Source organism: Temnothorax nylanderi, unplaced genomic scaffold, assembly GCF_030848795.1.
Source record: "Temnothorax nylanderi isolate EJ_2023f unplaced genomic scaffold, tnyl_v1.0 TNYL_tig0199_pilon, whole genome shotgun sequence".
Lineage (NCBI taxonomy): Eukaryota > Metazoa > Arthropoda > Insecta > Hymenoptera > Formicidae > Temnothorax > Temnothorax nylanderi.
In genome coordinates, this window is record NW_027249261.1 from 148,857 (window position 1) to 166,119 (window position 17,263).

Consider the following 17,263-nt stretch of genomic DNA (forward strand, 5'->3'; position numbering starts at 1 on the left):
TCTCTAATAAAATCAAATCTGAATATTTGTATTATAACTTAGAATTATGTCTAACAGTTTAACATCCTTGAATGTGTGTTTCGTATACATTTATAAATTATTTAAAAACATTAGGACACAAATAATAGATACGATATTATCAATCGATATGGATATCTCAGGCAGAGCCAAGTCTGTCGAGAGCAGATTATGCAAAACATAATCTGATCAGATATGAACTGCCGTTTTTAAACGTTATTTTTTATATAATCTTTAATAATATATTAAATTAAGTTAAAAGATATGTGATGATGAGATGAAAGTAAACTCCTTAATATAATAAGAATAAGAAAAAGGGATAAGGAGATAGATGCAGAGGAAGGAGGATATGGACACAAGAAAAATGAACTTTTTAATATGAGAGTAAGGATATGTGATAAGATATTACTATATGACGAATTTCATTTAAAAACATTAGATAACAAATGACAAGAGAAAACTGTTATTTTAAAGTTATAACATCGAAATAAATGCATGAATGTGTTTATTTACTCATATACATGTATAAACAAATATTTAGAGAACCATGTATTTAATATATGTTATTACATGTAATATGTATTAAAATTATTTAAGAGGGAGTATAATATGATTTATAGAAGTACAACGCTTGAATGCTTCTTCCGGTTCATAATCTCTATCCAAACAAAGAACGCCAAACATTTCTTTTTTTGACAACAAATTTATAACGCCTGGAGGTATCCCAGCTGTTGAAAACATGCTGAAATATGGTGCTAAAGTACACGAATGTCCATTAAATAGCACAATGACACAATTGCCAACCATTAAAGATAATGTCAGATAACCAAACGATGTAACTTCATCTGGATGAAAAATAGAAACAACGTTTTTTGATCCATGAAATTTGGTTAGCTCTAATCTATCATCTTGATATTTTAATGTATTGTTAATATTTGATAATTTTAACCATTTCAATACTGTTTCTGCTAATAGAAATTTGCTGAAAAAGAAAAAAAAAGGAAAATTTGTTAAAAGTGCTATTAAGTGATAAACACAAATGTTCAAAATAAAAGACTATAAAAGTATATGAAAATTTCTAGTAAATTAATACCCATTGCATTCTAATGTAGATGCAAGATCCTCTAATATTTTTTTCCTAGAAACAGTAGGCAAAGAACTCCAACTGACGGCTGCTTTCGACGCTGAGCCTACGCATCTCAGAATATCGTTCCTATAATGAAGTATTTAAACACTAATTTATTAGTATTTGATTTTTATTAAGTTTCTTTTTTAAAAATTATTGCACAACTAAAAAGAAAGGCAGGAAAGATGCAAGTATTCGTACCTTGTTGCATTTGGATAGATATTGTCATCATGTATCCAATATGTATTCTTCACAGGCTTTTGCCATGCACCATAATAAAAAAGATAATGTGAACCTGTATATTCGTTTGCGTTTATTTCACCTTCATCTGTATCCTTCCACGCAGAATAATAAAGACAAAAATCGAAAGTAGAATGCACCCATTTGTTGGAAGTAAACGTGATATCGGAGCAAAACTCGAAGTGTGCATTTATAAACGTAATATCTCTCTGTTGTCAAAACAGAAATTGTTTTAGGAAAGCTTTAGACAATTTGGCAATTGCATTACAGCATTTAAATTATATTACGTAATACGTACGCGTAATATCGTTGCTAATTCTTTTGTAGCTGCAATGTCTTCTGACCATATAGACACCATATGCATTTTCGCCAGACTCGCAAAATATGTGGGAAAGGAATGTAATTCTTTCTTTGTATGAAATACGGAAATATCAGACAAATCCAAGTTTGGATAAAAATGTTTAAAATACTTTTCTATGAGGCATAAAAATTTCTGTTTTATTGAATCCTGGACGTAAATGTTTATCTTTAACAGGAAAGAAGGTGTAATCCTCAAATAGCTAATAACTGCATACAAGTCTGAATCTTCTAACACAATCATCTCATGAACGCAATCTGTATAAATTTTAGAAAATTTGTTATAAAATTAAACATATGTTTTTATATTATGTTTTGAATGTGCTTACATGAAAGTGACTCTCTATATGAGATATCTGCATATTCCAACTTTGAATTATTGCTAAAAGATATGAAAATGTTTACAAAATAAGTAATAATATCAATTTTAATATAATTAAAAATATTAATTAATATATTTAATAAATAATTTAATAATATAACTTAATTTAATAATAATGTATATATGTATTTTTATTGGATGATTACAGAAGAGCCGCTTGCAAAAATGATGAAATCTCACGTTCGTCACATACAATATACATCATATATATTATAACCATATCATTAACAGTACACGATTCATCTAGATAGAAAAAGATAAAAGAGGAATTTCTGTGTTAAATAATCTAATATGTATATTATTTTACGTACATTATTGTTATTATTTTTTATATAAATGATGTAGAAAATAAATAAGCAAATAAAAGGTATTGTTCATATCACGGTCCATATATTGCTATATAGTTATATTACAAGAATATTATTTACACTTATCGAACTCACCTTTAAACATCAATCTCACGCCGACAGTGTGCAAAAAATCGAGAATAGTAGTAACTATATCTACATGATCACAAGCAGATTTGAAAACAGTTAAATTCTTTTCTATTATAGACGTTGTCTGCGAGAATCTATAAATGTAACAAGAAAATAAAACAACATAAATAGAGACAGTTATATTTTTTGACATCACTCTCAACTTAAGATTAAGTAATCACTCACCTATCTGAAAAGTTATTAGTGTCTTTAAATTTCAATTCGCAGTGTAAAGTAGATATCTTTTTTAGTGCTTCCTGACAACACACGCAAAAAATACAAAGCATTTTAACAGGAATATATAAATTTTAAGCTCCTTGTCTTATAGATATTATATCTCACAATTCCTCAACATATTTATGTATATTAGTCGTAGACATATTCACCTGCTTGTTGATCTCATATTGTAAAGCTTTATAACATTGCTTTATAGTTTTACTTCGTTCACACATTCCGATTCTGATTAATTTATTTCCAGCAGTATTAAAAAAGTAATACGCTTATGCAATCGCTATCTTCGCACAGAGACAATAAGAACAGATGATGATGAGCTTGTACCTACGAAAAATAGACACTTTGACATTTGGAGCAATATACTGGTAATACGCTCTATAGATAATATTTCGTACTATGATGCTAATAATAACATTATGAAGATCAAAAGGACCACACGATCTAAACAGTGTGTTTACATATTATAACGACGTTCCTAAGCTCAAATTTTAAACGCTCTACATATTAATCTATATATATATACTTAAGGAACAAACTTTAAATTAAAAGATCTTAAAATTATCACTGAAAATGACAGGAATGATTGAGCAATACAGTTTAATATTTTATACCTGGAACATGCTAAGATATTCGTGTGAAGATATTGTGACTCACAACTGTGATAGTTTGTATGTGTATGTGCGTGTGTTAAATTGAATAATAAGTAAATAAAACATATACATATATGTATACATATATTGGGGTTGAATCTTTTCAGAAAAGTAAAATATATATAGTCATGACGCATTTTTAATGTGTCATGACTATTGAAAAATTGAGTTTATCTAAGGTAATTATTAAAATTAAGTAATAAATATACAATATATTACTATTATATAATAAATAAAATAAAGAAATAAATAAATATATTAATAAATATAATATATTACTATTAATATTTGGTTGCTTAACAGGTGAAAAAAATTAAATCAATCAGTGACAACAAATTATATAGAAATTTTGCTTCATGCAATTCCGCCGATTGAATTTAAACGCTAATTAAATTAATCAGAATTAGGGGAATCACAATGAATCTAAAAACTTTGGCACATCCCAATTCACAGTATAATATCTGTAATTGTTAAACACGTCGGGATTGGCTACACGCATAAAATAAGATCTGGAAAGCAGGATAAGAAAAAAAAATACGTTTACGAATATCGTTAACGTCGGAGCATACGTTTAAATTTAGCAGCAAATCTCCAATCTCGTCACATGATCCACATTTAAATCGTCACTTCCGGGAGTTCCGGACTTCCGGGGAGGAGATCGCACGCAGAGTCTCTGAAAATCATCGCTGCCTGCTTTTCCTGGGGATTCCCCAGCGGGGCAGCGGAATATCCAGGAGCAGAACTGGTTTGTAACCTCTGATAACCTCTAAAAAACACGATAGAGGTGTTTCGAGTGAACGAAAATCTTGGGAGAGGAAAGAGATCCGTGAACATCGTTCGCTGTATGCTAATCGTGTATACTGTATACGAGTGATTGTCACTGATTGTCGGAAAGCCGATCGTGGCAATAATAAATTGCTACGACAAATGCACTTCGCGAGACACTGCATTGCGGACCAACGCTTCTGTGATAGTTACAGCCGTGGGCCGTGGCCCGTGACAACAACGGTTTCGTCGAGATAGTACAAGGCACGCTGCACAGCTGTGTCTCGACACGATAATCACAATATCCGTTTAAATAAAGGGAGGAGAAAGGGAATTCAAGATGACGATCGATTTGTCAACTGTGCCGCTTGTTGCAGCCACTGTTGCGAGCAGACAAGCCGTCGCAACTATGCTGAACCCCATGAAAGTTTTACCAAGCGACAACGGCTTGCCAAGGTATGCGTTAGCTCGCGACTTTAATTGATACAAATATGCATCTTTGAAATTGTCGTATGTGTCGTATATAACTAATTTACAAACAAATTATAAGGGACTGGAGAGGCCTGGCGCATCTGTTGGAGCTCAGCACGGATGTCATGTCACTACTGGTGTCACATTCTGATCCGACTATGCACATGTTGACAATGTTGGAGAAAAACAAAAAGGATGTCACGATAAAAAATTTTCAAGCAATTATGGAACAGATGGACAGATGGGATATTATTGACGATACTGAAGCTTTGTTCCGTACGTATCCGCTTATGAAGAAAAGAACAACTTGTATTTGATATTCATAGTTTGATAAAAAATATATAAAAGTAATGTAAATGTAAAAATCTTCCGTAATCACAATTATCAGCTGATGATTTATTGATACAGAAAGTGATGCTGAGAGGTATTTGGAGCATCAGCAAAGAGCGCAAGTGTCAGCAGATCCAATAGACGAATGTGATAAGGAAATACTTACATTAGGTTTGTCATGAATGATTCATAGTCGATAACACTTTAATTTTGGAGTACTTTGTGCAATACAAATTTATTTGTATCAGATGCATAATTGTTTGTGACAACGTGGCATTTGTTTGTGTGTTTCCTATAGGTGATATTCATAGATTACAACAAGGTTTAGAAACACAATATTATGATGCATTCCTTCTGTACGCAGAAGAGGATATTGATTTTGCGAAGGAAATGGTAGAGAAACTTGAGACACAGTTCAAGTTGAAGGTATCGTAAATAAATATAATTTCGCAAATAAATGTAATTTATGTAATATACAACTCCTTTTTACAAAAGTCGGGTAAATTAAACTGCGTTTATTGCTTTCAGCTGTGTTTGAAGGATCGAGATTTAGTCGCTGGTGTACAATTCGAGCATGAAGCAGTAATGAAGTTAATATCCGACCGATGTAATAGATTGCTCATTATAGTGTCACCGAGCTTTCTGAAAAGCTCAGCAAACAAGTTTTTCTTGAACTATACTACAGCCTTAAGTATCGGTATGTTTTCATATTATATCTCTTTTGAAATGCAATGGTATTCTAAGTGCTGTAGTCTAAAAGAAACCATATTTTTCTTTAGAAAAACGACAGAGAAAAATTATACCATGTATATACAAAAGCTGTGAATTGCCAGTTCAACTGAAATATATATATAAATTGGATTATAACCATAAAGGATTATCGGGGTATGATTTTTGGGGCAAATTACGTGATTCTATACAAGTTCCAAATTCTATTGCCACAAGGTAACGTAACACTTGTTCAATTTGATATGTAATAAATTATTTTTTAAGGATGCAATTGATATAAGTATTAATTCCGCAGCAGTTTAACTAAAATAGGAAATAGCAGTACAACACAAGAAAAAACTACAGAAGTAAAGAAAATTTTATCCGATAAATACAGTGATATACCGCACATTACTGAAGAAGCAAATGAAGCATTAAAATATCCACGACAGAAGAGTGAAAATTATAAAAGTGAAACTATCGCGAAAGCAAATAATATAAAAACTTTAAATGTCAATAGTAAAAAGAACAAGACGTTATTTCGATGGGAAAAAATTACTTCAAATTGGAAGACGAAGCAAACAAAGCAAAATAATCAGTTAACTACAGAGACAATTGTACAAAATCTGCCATCGATAGATAATTTAGACAGTTTAGATTTATCAGATACTCATACATACAAGAACAAAAAGAAAAATTTATTTAGCAAATTCACAAAGAAAAGAGTTGCTTTAAAGGTCTAATGACAATCTTTATTTGCACAAAGGGTTGTATATGAAATTTTGTTTTATATATTTTTATGTCTACAGAAGGAGGAAGTATGTTTAAACGTTTACGATACAATAAATTTAGGAAGATATGTACAAAAATGAGTTTTATACGACAGTCGCACATGTTACTCTAGAAGGTGATGAAGTTAAGAATAGTTTATTAGTGACAAATGATATAAATGCATTATATGCTATCTTTCCGAGATTATCGACCTAAATATGATATTATAATATTGGAGTTATCTGCGAAATTTTAGTCTTATATATATATATATAAGAATTATAAGAATTTATATATATAAATTGTAATATAATGTTTTATATATATATACATTGTGCAATATGAGATTAATTAATTTTATATATTATATATATAATTAATTAATGTTAATATATTATGATATACATTTCCATTTAGTATAATATTATTGCATTTGAAGAACATATGATATATTTTTTAAATCGTTTTTTAATTAAGTATAATGTATGAAATGTAGCCTGATTAGAAAATTCGATTCAGTATCAAATATAAATTCAATATATTGTAATAGAAAACAATTACATTATTAAGATATTATGCAAGCGATATTATCAAGCAAGCGACAAAAGTCGACACAAGTATCGTTTTATCTTTGTTACTCATTGCCAAAAAAGAAAAAACGATACTTGTGTCGCTTACTGGAAAGCTCCCTAATATCAAGCACATCAATTATCTCGCTCTACAACCACGAAATCTTATTTATGTTTTATAATAATTTCGTAATATTTTGGCAAGGATTGACACTTTCAAGATATTCGAATCTATAAAAGGTATAAAAGGTATAAATAATTTATAAAATAATTACTTTCAAAAAATCTTTTCGATATCGAATGTATAGAGTTTGTGGAGGAACATTTAGAAACAGCTACGTGTGATAAATTTGGATGTGTTATTCTGATTAAAAATTCATCTAAAATCTTTTCTGTACACTACTGTACAGCATACACTGCATACAGTCACAGTGTGTATCATCCATTTTCTGTAAACCAATGATTCACTAAAAATAGATATTATAGTTTTAGACTAGGATAAATTACATGCATTTCAGTTATAATTTACTTTTTTTATTAATTAACTGTACAGTGATATAAAAGATACATGATACTAATATAGAAATATTATTTACGCTGATCTGACCTGTTAAGTTAATTATTCGTGGTCTGCTAAAAATTGTGCGCAAACTTATAAATAATAGTAACTGACAATTGGAAATAAAACATAAATTTTCGATATTTCTGACAAAATATAAATGTTCGATGATACATAAATTACATTGTTTACGTGACACCTTAAACATTACAGTATACAATGTATACATATGTTTACTTTATCAATCGAACATAAAAAGATGATAACGTTTGAAAAACAGAATTCAGCTTATCGTCCGATGGATTCTTGTACCATTACTATCCGTCGATTACATAATTTAACAAAATTTGCGCGATAGCCCGCTATTGGTCATCAGCAATATCGAGTTCCGGCTTGCGAGTGACGTCACGAGATGTCGGCGCGGTCGCGCGAACTCCCGCGTGGCGTCGCTCCCGTACGCGCCTGATCGGTGGCGATCGTGGAATGGGATACCAATATGGCAGCCGTCGTGTTAGCCGCACAAGTCAGTGTCGCGGAAATGTTTTGAACTCGCTGAGCAGGCAACCGCGACGATCGGCCGACGTGCGACGCATAGGTTAGTAGGGCGACGCGTAAACGCGCCGGCCGCCGAACGCGGCCGATCGACCGGCGCGCGTCACGGAATTAGCTCCCCCGCGAGTCACGGGCCGCCCTCGCGAGGACGATCGCGCGCGCGTTTTGTCCCCCCGCCCCCGCCCCCGCTCCCCGCGCGCTGTCCGCTGTCCCGCGAGCGCGCGGTTCCGCCGTTCCGCGCGAGGAACCGTTCCTCGACCGACGTCACCGATGTCACCGCCGTCGCGTGGACCGCGGCTCGTGGAGCAACGAAGCTCCGGTTCCGGCTCCGGCGACGAGTTCCCGTCCTTCGTAATAACGCGCGCGGACGCCGCGTCGCGCCGCGTCCGGAGTCCGGGCCCGCATTGTGTACGTTTTCGACGAATGTGCGCGTATCTTTCTCTCTGTCAGTCGCGTCGATCGTCCCGCAATCGCTCGTCTCTCCCTTTCGCTTTCTCTCTTTCTGTTCGGAGCCTCCCCCCTCACGTCGCGAAAGCATCGTTTTCGCGTCAGGTGTGCGATTGGAGTCGGGTGTACTCCTCCGTAGGTGCGTGCGTGTATGCATCTTTCTATCTCTCTCCCTCTCTCTCTTTCTCTACATCCGTGTGCGTTGTTTGCATGCGTGTTGTGCGTGACTGGGTTGGCGCGTGAATGTACGAATTTGTTTTGGAAATGTCGCTCACGCCTGTCCTCGCTTTCCTTCCCCCTTCCCCCTTCCCCACCCCGGCTTTTTCCTACGTGTCTCTCGCTCCTGTCAGGCTGTCATGTGCCGGCGCGGTCGACCTGTCACCGCGTATGCATGCGTGCGTAAGTGCGTGGGTGCGTGTTTGGGCGTCAAGAATCCGTTCGCGCCGCTGGTGGTCTTCCACGGTGCCGTCTTCCGCCTGCCTTCCGCCTGCCTTCCGCCTCGCGATGACGACGGTGTGCATCGCTGACATCAGATGTGCGGTCACGCCGGGACCACGTCGCAGATACCCGCGAGCATCATGACCCACGGACCTGGCAACGTTCGGTGAGTCTACGATCATCCTTTTTGCCGGCTTACTTTCGGAGCACCGAGTGTTCCCGCGACACAGACGGCCGCGAAACGCGCCTCGATATCGCCCCTTGATTGCAGAGATTTACCTCTTGTCTCTCAGGATTTATGACTTCGTTCATTCCGTGTATTATTTTCCAGTAATTAACGTAATAATGGCAGAGATATAATATACTGATAGCGAACTTTATATTTATAAGTATCGAACGTTATTATGTTGGATTTCAAAGAGTTAATTTCTTTGTAAAAACACGTTGGAATACGCTTGTTGTCTCATAAAATGTATATACTAAACTTTTCCAAGTATGTTTTAAATCTCTTTAAAATAATTGTTAATCGACAACAGTTTGTCATACAAATAATGATGAAGATGTTTTGATTTTGGATTACTCCAAACTGGTAACGCGTAATATGTGCGTTTAGATTATAGAATTTCAATTTCGCCGGGAGAAGAAAATATGCGTTCACTAGAACGCGATCTTATTAAAAATCATATGTGAATTATTCAACAGTATACGATACAGAATTGACTGTGTCTCTGCGATTAAAACAGTCTGTAATACCTATACCTGTGTACAAAAATCTAGAATTCTCTTTATTATTTACAGTACATTTGAGTATAGCATGATAAATATATATTGATATTAATTATTACATAACATTTAATTTTTTTTACGTGCATATAGTAGTAATTGATGAGGAAAGGGAAGATAAAATTAAAATAAAAAAAATTATAAAGCAGCTGCGTGAGAGATATAAACTTATATTTGTTCTAAAGATACGTCATGTACTTAACCTATGTATTTAAAATGAAGAATATTGGTCACGATTAATCCGCATTCTCAGTCAGCCTACAATTTGTAAAAAAATACTTTGAAAGATTTTGTTATTTTGACTTTTCTCGAACGTCTCAGTGAGTTGCGTTCTGTAGTTACGTTCGATAATGGCAAACACGTTAGGAATTTCAGGAATGCTAGAAATGCTACCTTGTAAAGAATTGTTACTTTGAATTTTAATATTGTTTCTAATTACGTCGAACATTATCAATTCTCATTTCGCGATTGCGTGCTCAGTCATTAATCTTGTTTATTTCGGCATCGTTGAAATATCGCAGACGTACAATTATGCTAAGATGCCGCGGTGAACGTGAGTAATGAACGGCTTATTCCAAAGAGTCGCTATCGTATTTTCATTCAACATTCATATTGGATTCTGCCCCATTCCGAGCATTATTCCGAATTGTATTGCGTCGAGTTTAATTCCGTTCCTCTGATCCAAGATTCTATACTCTGTTCTATCAGTCTTGGGTTTCGCTTCGGAATCCTTTTCGATTAATCAAGTTCAACTCACTGTTTATGAGAGGCTTATTTATACGAAAGTCTCCTGTATACTGTTATCGAGTTCTTACAACACGTGAAAGGTAAATGATGAAAAAAGTCTACTCTTTTTTTACATATAAAAATATAACTGCGAAACTTGCTTCAATTTATTTTGCAGATTTTTGTCTTACGATCACGTGTTATAATTTGTCGGTCATTAATTTATTAACTTATTGTCATGAAATTGCATACGAATATTTTATAATTGTTATATATATGTTTCCCTTTGATAATAATTATTCCTGTATGTATTAATTACATTTCTTTACATAAAGGTTATGTTAAATATGACAAATATGGAAATATATTTTACTTGATTTTTTCGATGTGTATCTTTTGTGATAATAATTTTTGTAACTTGAAATTGAATGTAATAAGTTATAAATTTAATTAGTTAAATTACATTGATCTCACAATCGCGAATTACGAATATTATCATGTTCTTTATGTATACGGGATATTAAGGAAAGGGTTCAGGATTTAGAGAGCAAGTAATTAAGGCATTTAGTAATCACCAAATTGAGTAAAAGTTACTTATTCAAGTTGAAAAATTAATTATAGATAAAAGTTGCGGATATTAATAAAAGTTTCTTGTTAGATATATGGGTTTTTTAAATTATTTCGCATGTATAAAAGTATTAAAATAATTAAAAAGCGAATATTTTACGTAAGATATTTCACATATCTTCACGAAATATTCCTATATATGAAATACATATAAAAATGTGTTTATAAAGTAATTACTTTTCGATGATGTTACTTTAATATTTTCATGTCAACTCATTTTCATTAGTGAGAAGATTTATACAAAAGAAAACGTATGATTTTATGCAAAAATGTGAAGTTGATTGTTTTAAAACTGAAAATTGTTTAAATCATTGATATGATTAATTTTGCAATCTATTTTATTAGATGGTTTTTACTCAGTTTGATGAGTACTATATCTACTTCCGAAATTCTGAATTCTATTCTTTAACATATCCTGCGTAAAGAAATCATGTCTTTTAGAATAAATTTTCTTCACATTATAGATTTGAAGACATTTGAAAATATTTCGGTATTTAATTACGCGTTGTTTATAGAAATTGTTAATTACATTTTGCGTAGCGGAAATACCACTCTAGTTACCAGAGCGATAGTCATAATCGCTTCCGGTTACTCTTGACGTATTTACATAGAAACAGATATGATTTCATGACACGCGCTTGATTACGCGTACTTCATCCCACCGCATTTTATCACAATCCTTGAACATGATATCTAGAATTTTTATTTCAAGTATGTTTGTGATATAAAGTTACAATTACGCGACATTTTCAAAGCTCGTATCGTATATCGATGCGAGATTATAACACATACATATTGCGAAGAAATTCTTAATCGCGGTTTTTAACATCAAACTATATGTATATAAATACATATAAATTGCGTTTAAATTTCGAATCTGTTGGATGACACATTATTTATACATACAAAATAATAATTTATATAATTAATATAATCGGACATAAGCAGGTGCTATTTTCAAAATTATTTGCTCGTGACAATTTGGGGTATATTTAGAAGTTGTTGTTTTCTTAACTATAAATTACTCGAGAAATTTAGAATCAATTATTCCTTTTTGAAAACATTGGAAGATTTGATTGTGGTGCTTTAATTACCAAAAGTAGATTTATAGATAACTAGCTTAAACTACCCGGCGCGGCGTACTGTTGCCCGGGATTACCACAAAGTATCAAGGGGATGAAATCAGAGGGGATAGGGTGTCCAGCTTTCACGGTAGCTTATATTTTCCGCAGGGATCTAGAGAGTAACTGTGCAAAATTTGGTCCAGATCGGTCAAAGGGTTTAGGAGTTAACAGAGAATATTACACTAAGAAAAAAATGTTCTGGATTTTAGTAAATATTAGTTTGCATACAACTGTGATTCCATTTACTAAAATAAAGAAAATTTTCCTTTTTATTAGTATATGTGTATTCACTGAGAAAAAAATATACTAATAAAAAGGAAAATTTTCTATATTTTAATAAATGGAGTCACAGTTGTATGCAAACTAATATTTACTAAAATCCAGAACATTTTTTTCTCAGTGTACAAGCAGACATTTTAGTTTATATATATAGATTAATAACTTAATTTTTTAGTAAATTGTCTGTTAGATATTTATATTAGATACTTTGAGCTTAATATTTTGAGTATAGATTATTTTTGCTTTAAATCGTAATAAATTCAGTATAATAAAATAAAGGTATTAGCGCAGACTAAAAAAAATCTGATTCTTACATTTAATTAAATGTCACAACATTTAACCTGTTTTACTATAGTAACCAGCACAAGAATGGGTCGAATGTAATTCTGGCACGTTATTTTCTCGCGTGTGTATTATACAGAGACTATATGCACAGCTGCTCACTAAATCCGGTTTACTAATAAATCTTGCCAAGTGTAAACAGAATAACAGATCTGACGACTAGACTACGAAAACGTTATAGAATTTTGTAAATAACTTGTATCTCATGATCTGAGAAATTTCATAAGGCGCTTACCTAGGCGTTATCATGAATGAATTATTTATTTGCGGTCACGCGACAATAAATGTATCAATTCTTGATTAATCGAACTTACTTGTAGAAAATTCAACAACACGAAACTGCGCAACAATGAGCTCACAATTTTTTTCACTTTATCTCTGTTTGCTCGTTGGCAAGACTGTATAATTGGTTGCACATCGTGCAAAGATGCAGAAGTAAAATTAGAACACCAAACGTACGTTTGGTACCTATATAATATATATAAGAAGTTACTTTATGAAGTTAAGTTTTTACGTGACATTCGTATGTGAATTAATTGTAACTATTTATTTTACAACATATAGTAGTGAGTAGGCATTCTGCATATATACCAATTATTTTTTAGTTCATTGTTACGACTTTTTAATTAACATATAAATAATGAGATGTATCTCATTATTTTTAAATGTTACCACAACATGCGTGTAATATTGCGAGAAACATTTTCACACGCGATTGCATATTTGTAAATTACCGAATAAGAATCGAGTATTTTTTGAACTCGATTTGCTAACGATAGGAATAACGTTATTCAAGTATACTTTATTTCGGGCATAAAACGTTAATTTTATATCGAAGTGTCGTGCGTTTTATCAAAAAATATTGTAGAAACGACTCGATTATTCGTCCAGGAAATTGTCGTATTGAAAGAAAACAACGTGGGCGAAATTTAATTTCCACGAGAGCTAGTGAAAAAAGAGAATGTAATCAAGTTTGAAATGTATAATTTCGTGAATTGTCGTATTACGAGTGACTACTGAACGTGAAACTCAATGAATACTCAAGGAGCGAGCTCGAATTTCTAACAACTTTTTTATTGCATTCCTATAATTGTATTCTGTATTTCGCGCTTTTGCTGTCGATCAGTTAAAAATGGATTATATTCGACACAGGAGGGCTATTTTTCGCTCAACATATAGGCATACACACGCCAGTCTCGGCGTACTATTTTCAAATTGTATTGAATTATTACCAGAATACGATATCGACGATGTATCTTTTTTGATTCATTTTGTATTACTCTGACAGTGTATCGCAAGGGAAAGAATATCTCCGTAGCCTACTTTAACTTTATGTTTTTACATTTCTTTCTACACATAAATGTACATAGTGTTTCGACGGAACATATCTCGCGTTATAGGACTAGTTATATGTGTAAGTTTTACATTAGTTGATTATTATATATATTATATGAAACAAAAGTTATATGCTATTCGGCTAAAAGAAGTGAAGAAGAGAAAAGTAAAGTTTTCGAACATCTGTTTGTCTTCAAACTTATGAAATGACAAGTTAGCGTATATACACACATAAACGTTATTGCACGCGATAGCAAATGGTACGAAAGTTTACCGATACCACTTCGAGAACAATTTCGTAGTGTAAATGTACTAGAGACACGCGAATTTCAACATGCTGTTGATTCATGAAAAGTAAATTTCTTACTTCTTAATATTTGCACTTCAAATTAGGTGTATTTTCATCTTATTTATCGGCTTAAATGTGCATCAAAGTTAACAATATGTGTCAGTCTTCGCATTCGACAGCTGCTGTTCTTCATTTATCTTCATTTTCTATGCAATTTGTCATGCTGCGCTTTAAGAATGATATAATATCCGATTAGACTTAATTATGTAGTCTTACGTTCACTGCAAATAATTGGAACTTTATTTTTCACGATTGACACATCGGTATGACGGAATGGAAATGATCAGTCGGCGAGTAGATATGTAAATAGATATGTAAAAATAGTTTTTTATTATACAGAAGCTGAATATCTAATGTTTAATTTATCCTTGTTGTTAAACTGAGTATTATTAGGATATTATTGGATTTAGGTCCATTTTCACCAACGTCTAACTGTTCCCCTTAGAAAGAGACGAAGAGTGAGTTTAATTGAAGGTTACAGTTAATCGACGTTGGTGAAACTGAGCCTTAATGAATTGATTATGTTTTTGGAATAATTTCTATGAGAGACATAAATAATGAGATAACGAGAAGTATCATTTAACATATTAAAAATATGCGTCTGAGGAGATAAATTAAAGTGTTATCTACAAATCTTAGTCTTATTGTTAGCTAAATTTGTTATAAAGTTTTATTTCTCTTGAAAGCAATTTTTCTTTCTTCATAATCTCGTGCCGAAACGATCGTGTGACAACAGTTTTTAATTAGGTCAGGTATGAAATTTACACCATAATGGATGTTCGCACCTAATCTCGAGCAAACAGTTCTTTCCTACACTTTCATGGTCGTGGCACTGTTATCGTGTTAACGTTATATCGCGTGTGGTGCAGTTGGGAATGTGAATAGGGAATAACACTGGGAATGTTGCTCATATTTCGTGGGGCACAATTTATTAAGATATATTTTTCCCTCGAAGTATCTTCGAGTGTCTGAACAATAATTCTCCATTTCTCCATATATTTCCACGTATATACGCGCGCTCGCGATGTGCATGAGAACGTAATGTACCGCAATAGATTACGTTTGTCTCTCTTTCGTATCTTCAAATTTACTACTGGATATTATCGTAAAATACAAATGTTTCATTTCTGCACTCCAAATTGACTAATAGTCATGCCGAATTATGTCTTCCCGGCAGAGAAATTTACGACTTTATTAGGAAGATTTTGATATATTTTCAGGATTTTATTTTACTTGTTTTATCAGTTTTCCTGAGCCACAGAAGTGGCACATTGTATATTTGAGAATTCATTATTTATTTGTTTTCTCTGGTATTTTTACACTTATTAAATATTATATGTTCACTTACATCTTCATAAAGATATCGAAAAAATGCTAATACGATAGGAAAAATGTTGTAAAAGTATTAAAGAAATATTTTACCTGAAACGGTTTTTGCTTATAAAACTGTGCTGGCATACTTTAGTAAACTCTGTTCCAACGAGATGTGGTTCTGACGTGTCTGGTATTCATTGCCTGGCGAATTATTGCCGCATTGTATCATCCTCTAATGTATTCTATTGTATTCATGCACATCAGGCGTAACTTGATGTACTCTGGCATAGTTTAACGAAGTTTGATTGTAATCTGTTACGTTGGTAATGAAATATTTGTATAATTAAAATCTATATACGTGACTATATATCACGCGTTCGGCGATAATCCTTCTTTTTGACGTGACCTTTATGGCCAAGGAATTGCCAAAAGGAGCGAGTTTATCCACGTCTCACTGCCAAATGCAGAAAATGAAATATGATTTCGTCGAGCGGCCTACGTTCTTGGATGTAATCGCACACCGGTTTTGGCACCGAAAAATTCGCCGTCGTAGTTTTAGTAATCGAATGATATAAATTTTCATGTAACACGCGAATTTTATTCTTTTCTTCAAAACTTTATTCTCTTCTTTTTATGGGTGTATTGATATCATCACGGCCGAGGCACTTTCTTCTCATTTATGCTGCAGCGCTTATTAGGCGATTTTTAATACCGCGTTAATCCCTTCAAGAATAACCTGCAGACAATTCTTCACACGCACGCGTTTCTAAGTTTAGACACCTAGTTTATTTCAGATATCAAAAATTGAAATAGTATATCTATACCAATAATTGTATATTTTTGTTAAATTTAATTTTCAATATTGTAAAGTACCGAAAAATTTATTGAAATGTATCTTGCGTCAATTGTTGGCTTCTTTATTGCTATGGATCAATACATTGCAGATTATTTTCGTATATATTTATGCCAACAAAGTTTATTTACAGACGTTATATATCAGATGTCAAATAGAGTTTCCTTGTAAAATAAATGAATACTAATTGCAATTCGATATCGGTATTTCGATGACTGTCGAAACTTTGAATTGATTTTCAAACTATTCGGAAATCAATTTGTTCAACTTTTGTCCTCTTCTAATATTGTTAAATTACGTAGAACGGAAACGGTTCTAATTGTAAATTAAGTAACCGAGCTTGAGTTATTTGGATAATCTTTCGATATTTTAATGATGTTTGGGATGATTATTAGTGGATTGAAACAATAAATAAGAGGTAGCATTATAATATTTGTA

The 17,263-nt window shown here is 32.9% G+C and overlaps 4 protein-coding genes across 9 annotated transcripts in view; 3 read left to right on the plus strand and 1 right to left on the minus strand.

Moving 5' to 3' along the window:
• Positions 1 to 506: 506 nt before the first annotated feature.
• On the minus strand, positions 507 to 4,164 carry LOC139778863 (uncharacterized). The gene is made up of 10 exons (XM_071716979.1): positions 4,053 to 4,164; positions 2,986 to 3,157; positions 2,786 to 2,856; positions 2,567 to 2,694; positions 2,270 to 2,366; positions 2,071 to 2,123; positions 1,683 to 1,999; positions 1,346 to 1,593; positions 1,112 to 1,231; positions 507 to 1,000 (listed from the first exon to the last, which is right to left on the minus strand). Exons 2-10 carry the CDS (start codon positions 3,049 to 3,051, stop codon positions 607 to 609), a joined length of 1,494 nt encoding a protein of 497 aa, XP_071573080.1. The 5' UTR covers positions 3,052 to 3,157; positions 4,053 to 4,164; the 3' UTR covers positions 507 to 606.
• On the plus strand, positions 4,143 to 7,698 carry Myd88 (myeloid differentiation primary response protein MyD88). 2 transcript variants are annotated; one of them, XM_071716980.1, is made up of 7 exons: positions 4,143 to 4,704; positions 4,799 to 4,995; positions 5,128 to 5,220; positions 5,348 to 5,475; positions 5,578 to 5,746; positions 5,829 to 5,994; positions 6,074 to 7,698. In XM_071716980.1, the coding sequence occupies exons 1-7, from the start codon at positions 4,589 to 4,591 to the stop codon at positions 6,498 to 6,500; spliced, it is 1,296 nt and encodes a 431-aa protein (XP_071573081.1). In that variant the 5' UTR covers positions 4,143 to 4,588; the 3' UTR covers positions 6,501 to 7,698. The 2 variants fall into 2 exon arrangements, with proteins under 2 accessions (XP_071573081.1, XP_071573082.1); XM_071716981.1 differs by having other exon boundaries at positions 6,077 to 7,698.
• Positions 7,699 to 8,118: 420 nt separating this feature from the next.
• Nca (neurocalcin homolog) overlaps positions 8,119 to 17,263 on the plus strand; it is a 162,323-nt gene continuing 153,178 nt past the window's right edge. Inside the window, exon 1 of one of the 3 annotated variants that reach the window (XM_071716982.1) lies at positions 8,119 to 8,251. The gene's annotated coding sequence lies outside the window, so the exon portion shown is untranslated. Of the gene's footprint in view, positions 8,252 to 8,339; positions 8,617 to 8,647; positions 8,795 to 17,263 lie in introns of those variants that run through there. The other 2 variants (XM_071716985.1, XM_071716984.1) reach the window with 2 other exon arrangements.
• The window catches only part of LOC139778867 (neuronal calcium sensor 2), a 150,600-nt gene continuing 142,137 nt past the window's right edge, over positions 8,801 to 17,263 (plus strand). For all 3 annotated transcript variants that reach the window (XM_071716993.1, XM_071716995.1, XM_071716996.1), the window contains exon 1: positions 8,801 to 9,259. The gene's annotated coding sequence lies outside the window, so the exon portion shown is untranslated. The remainder of the gene's footprint in view (positions 9,260 to 17,263) is intronic.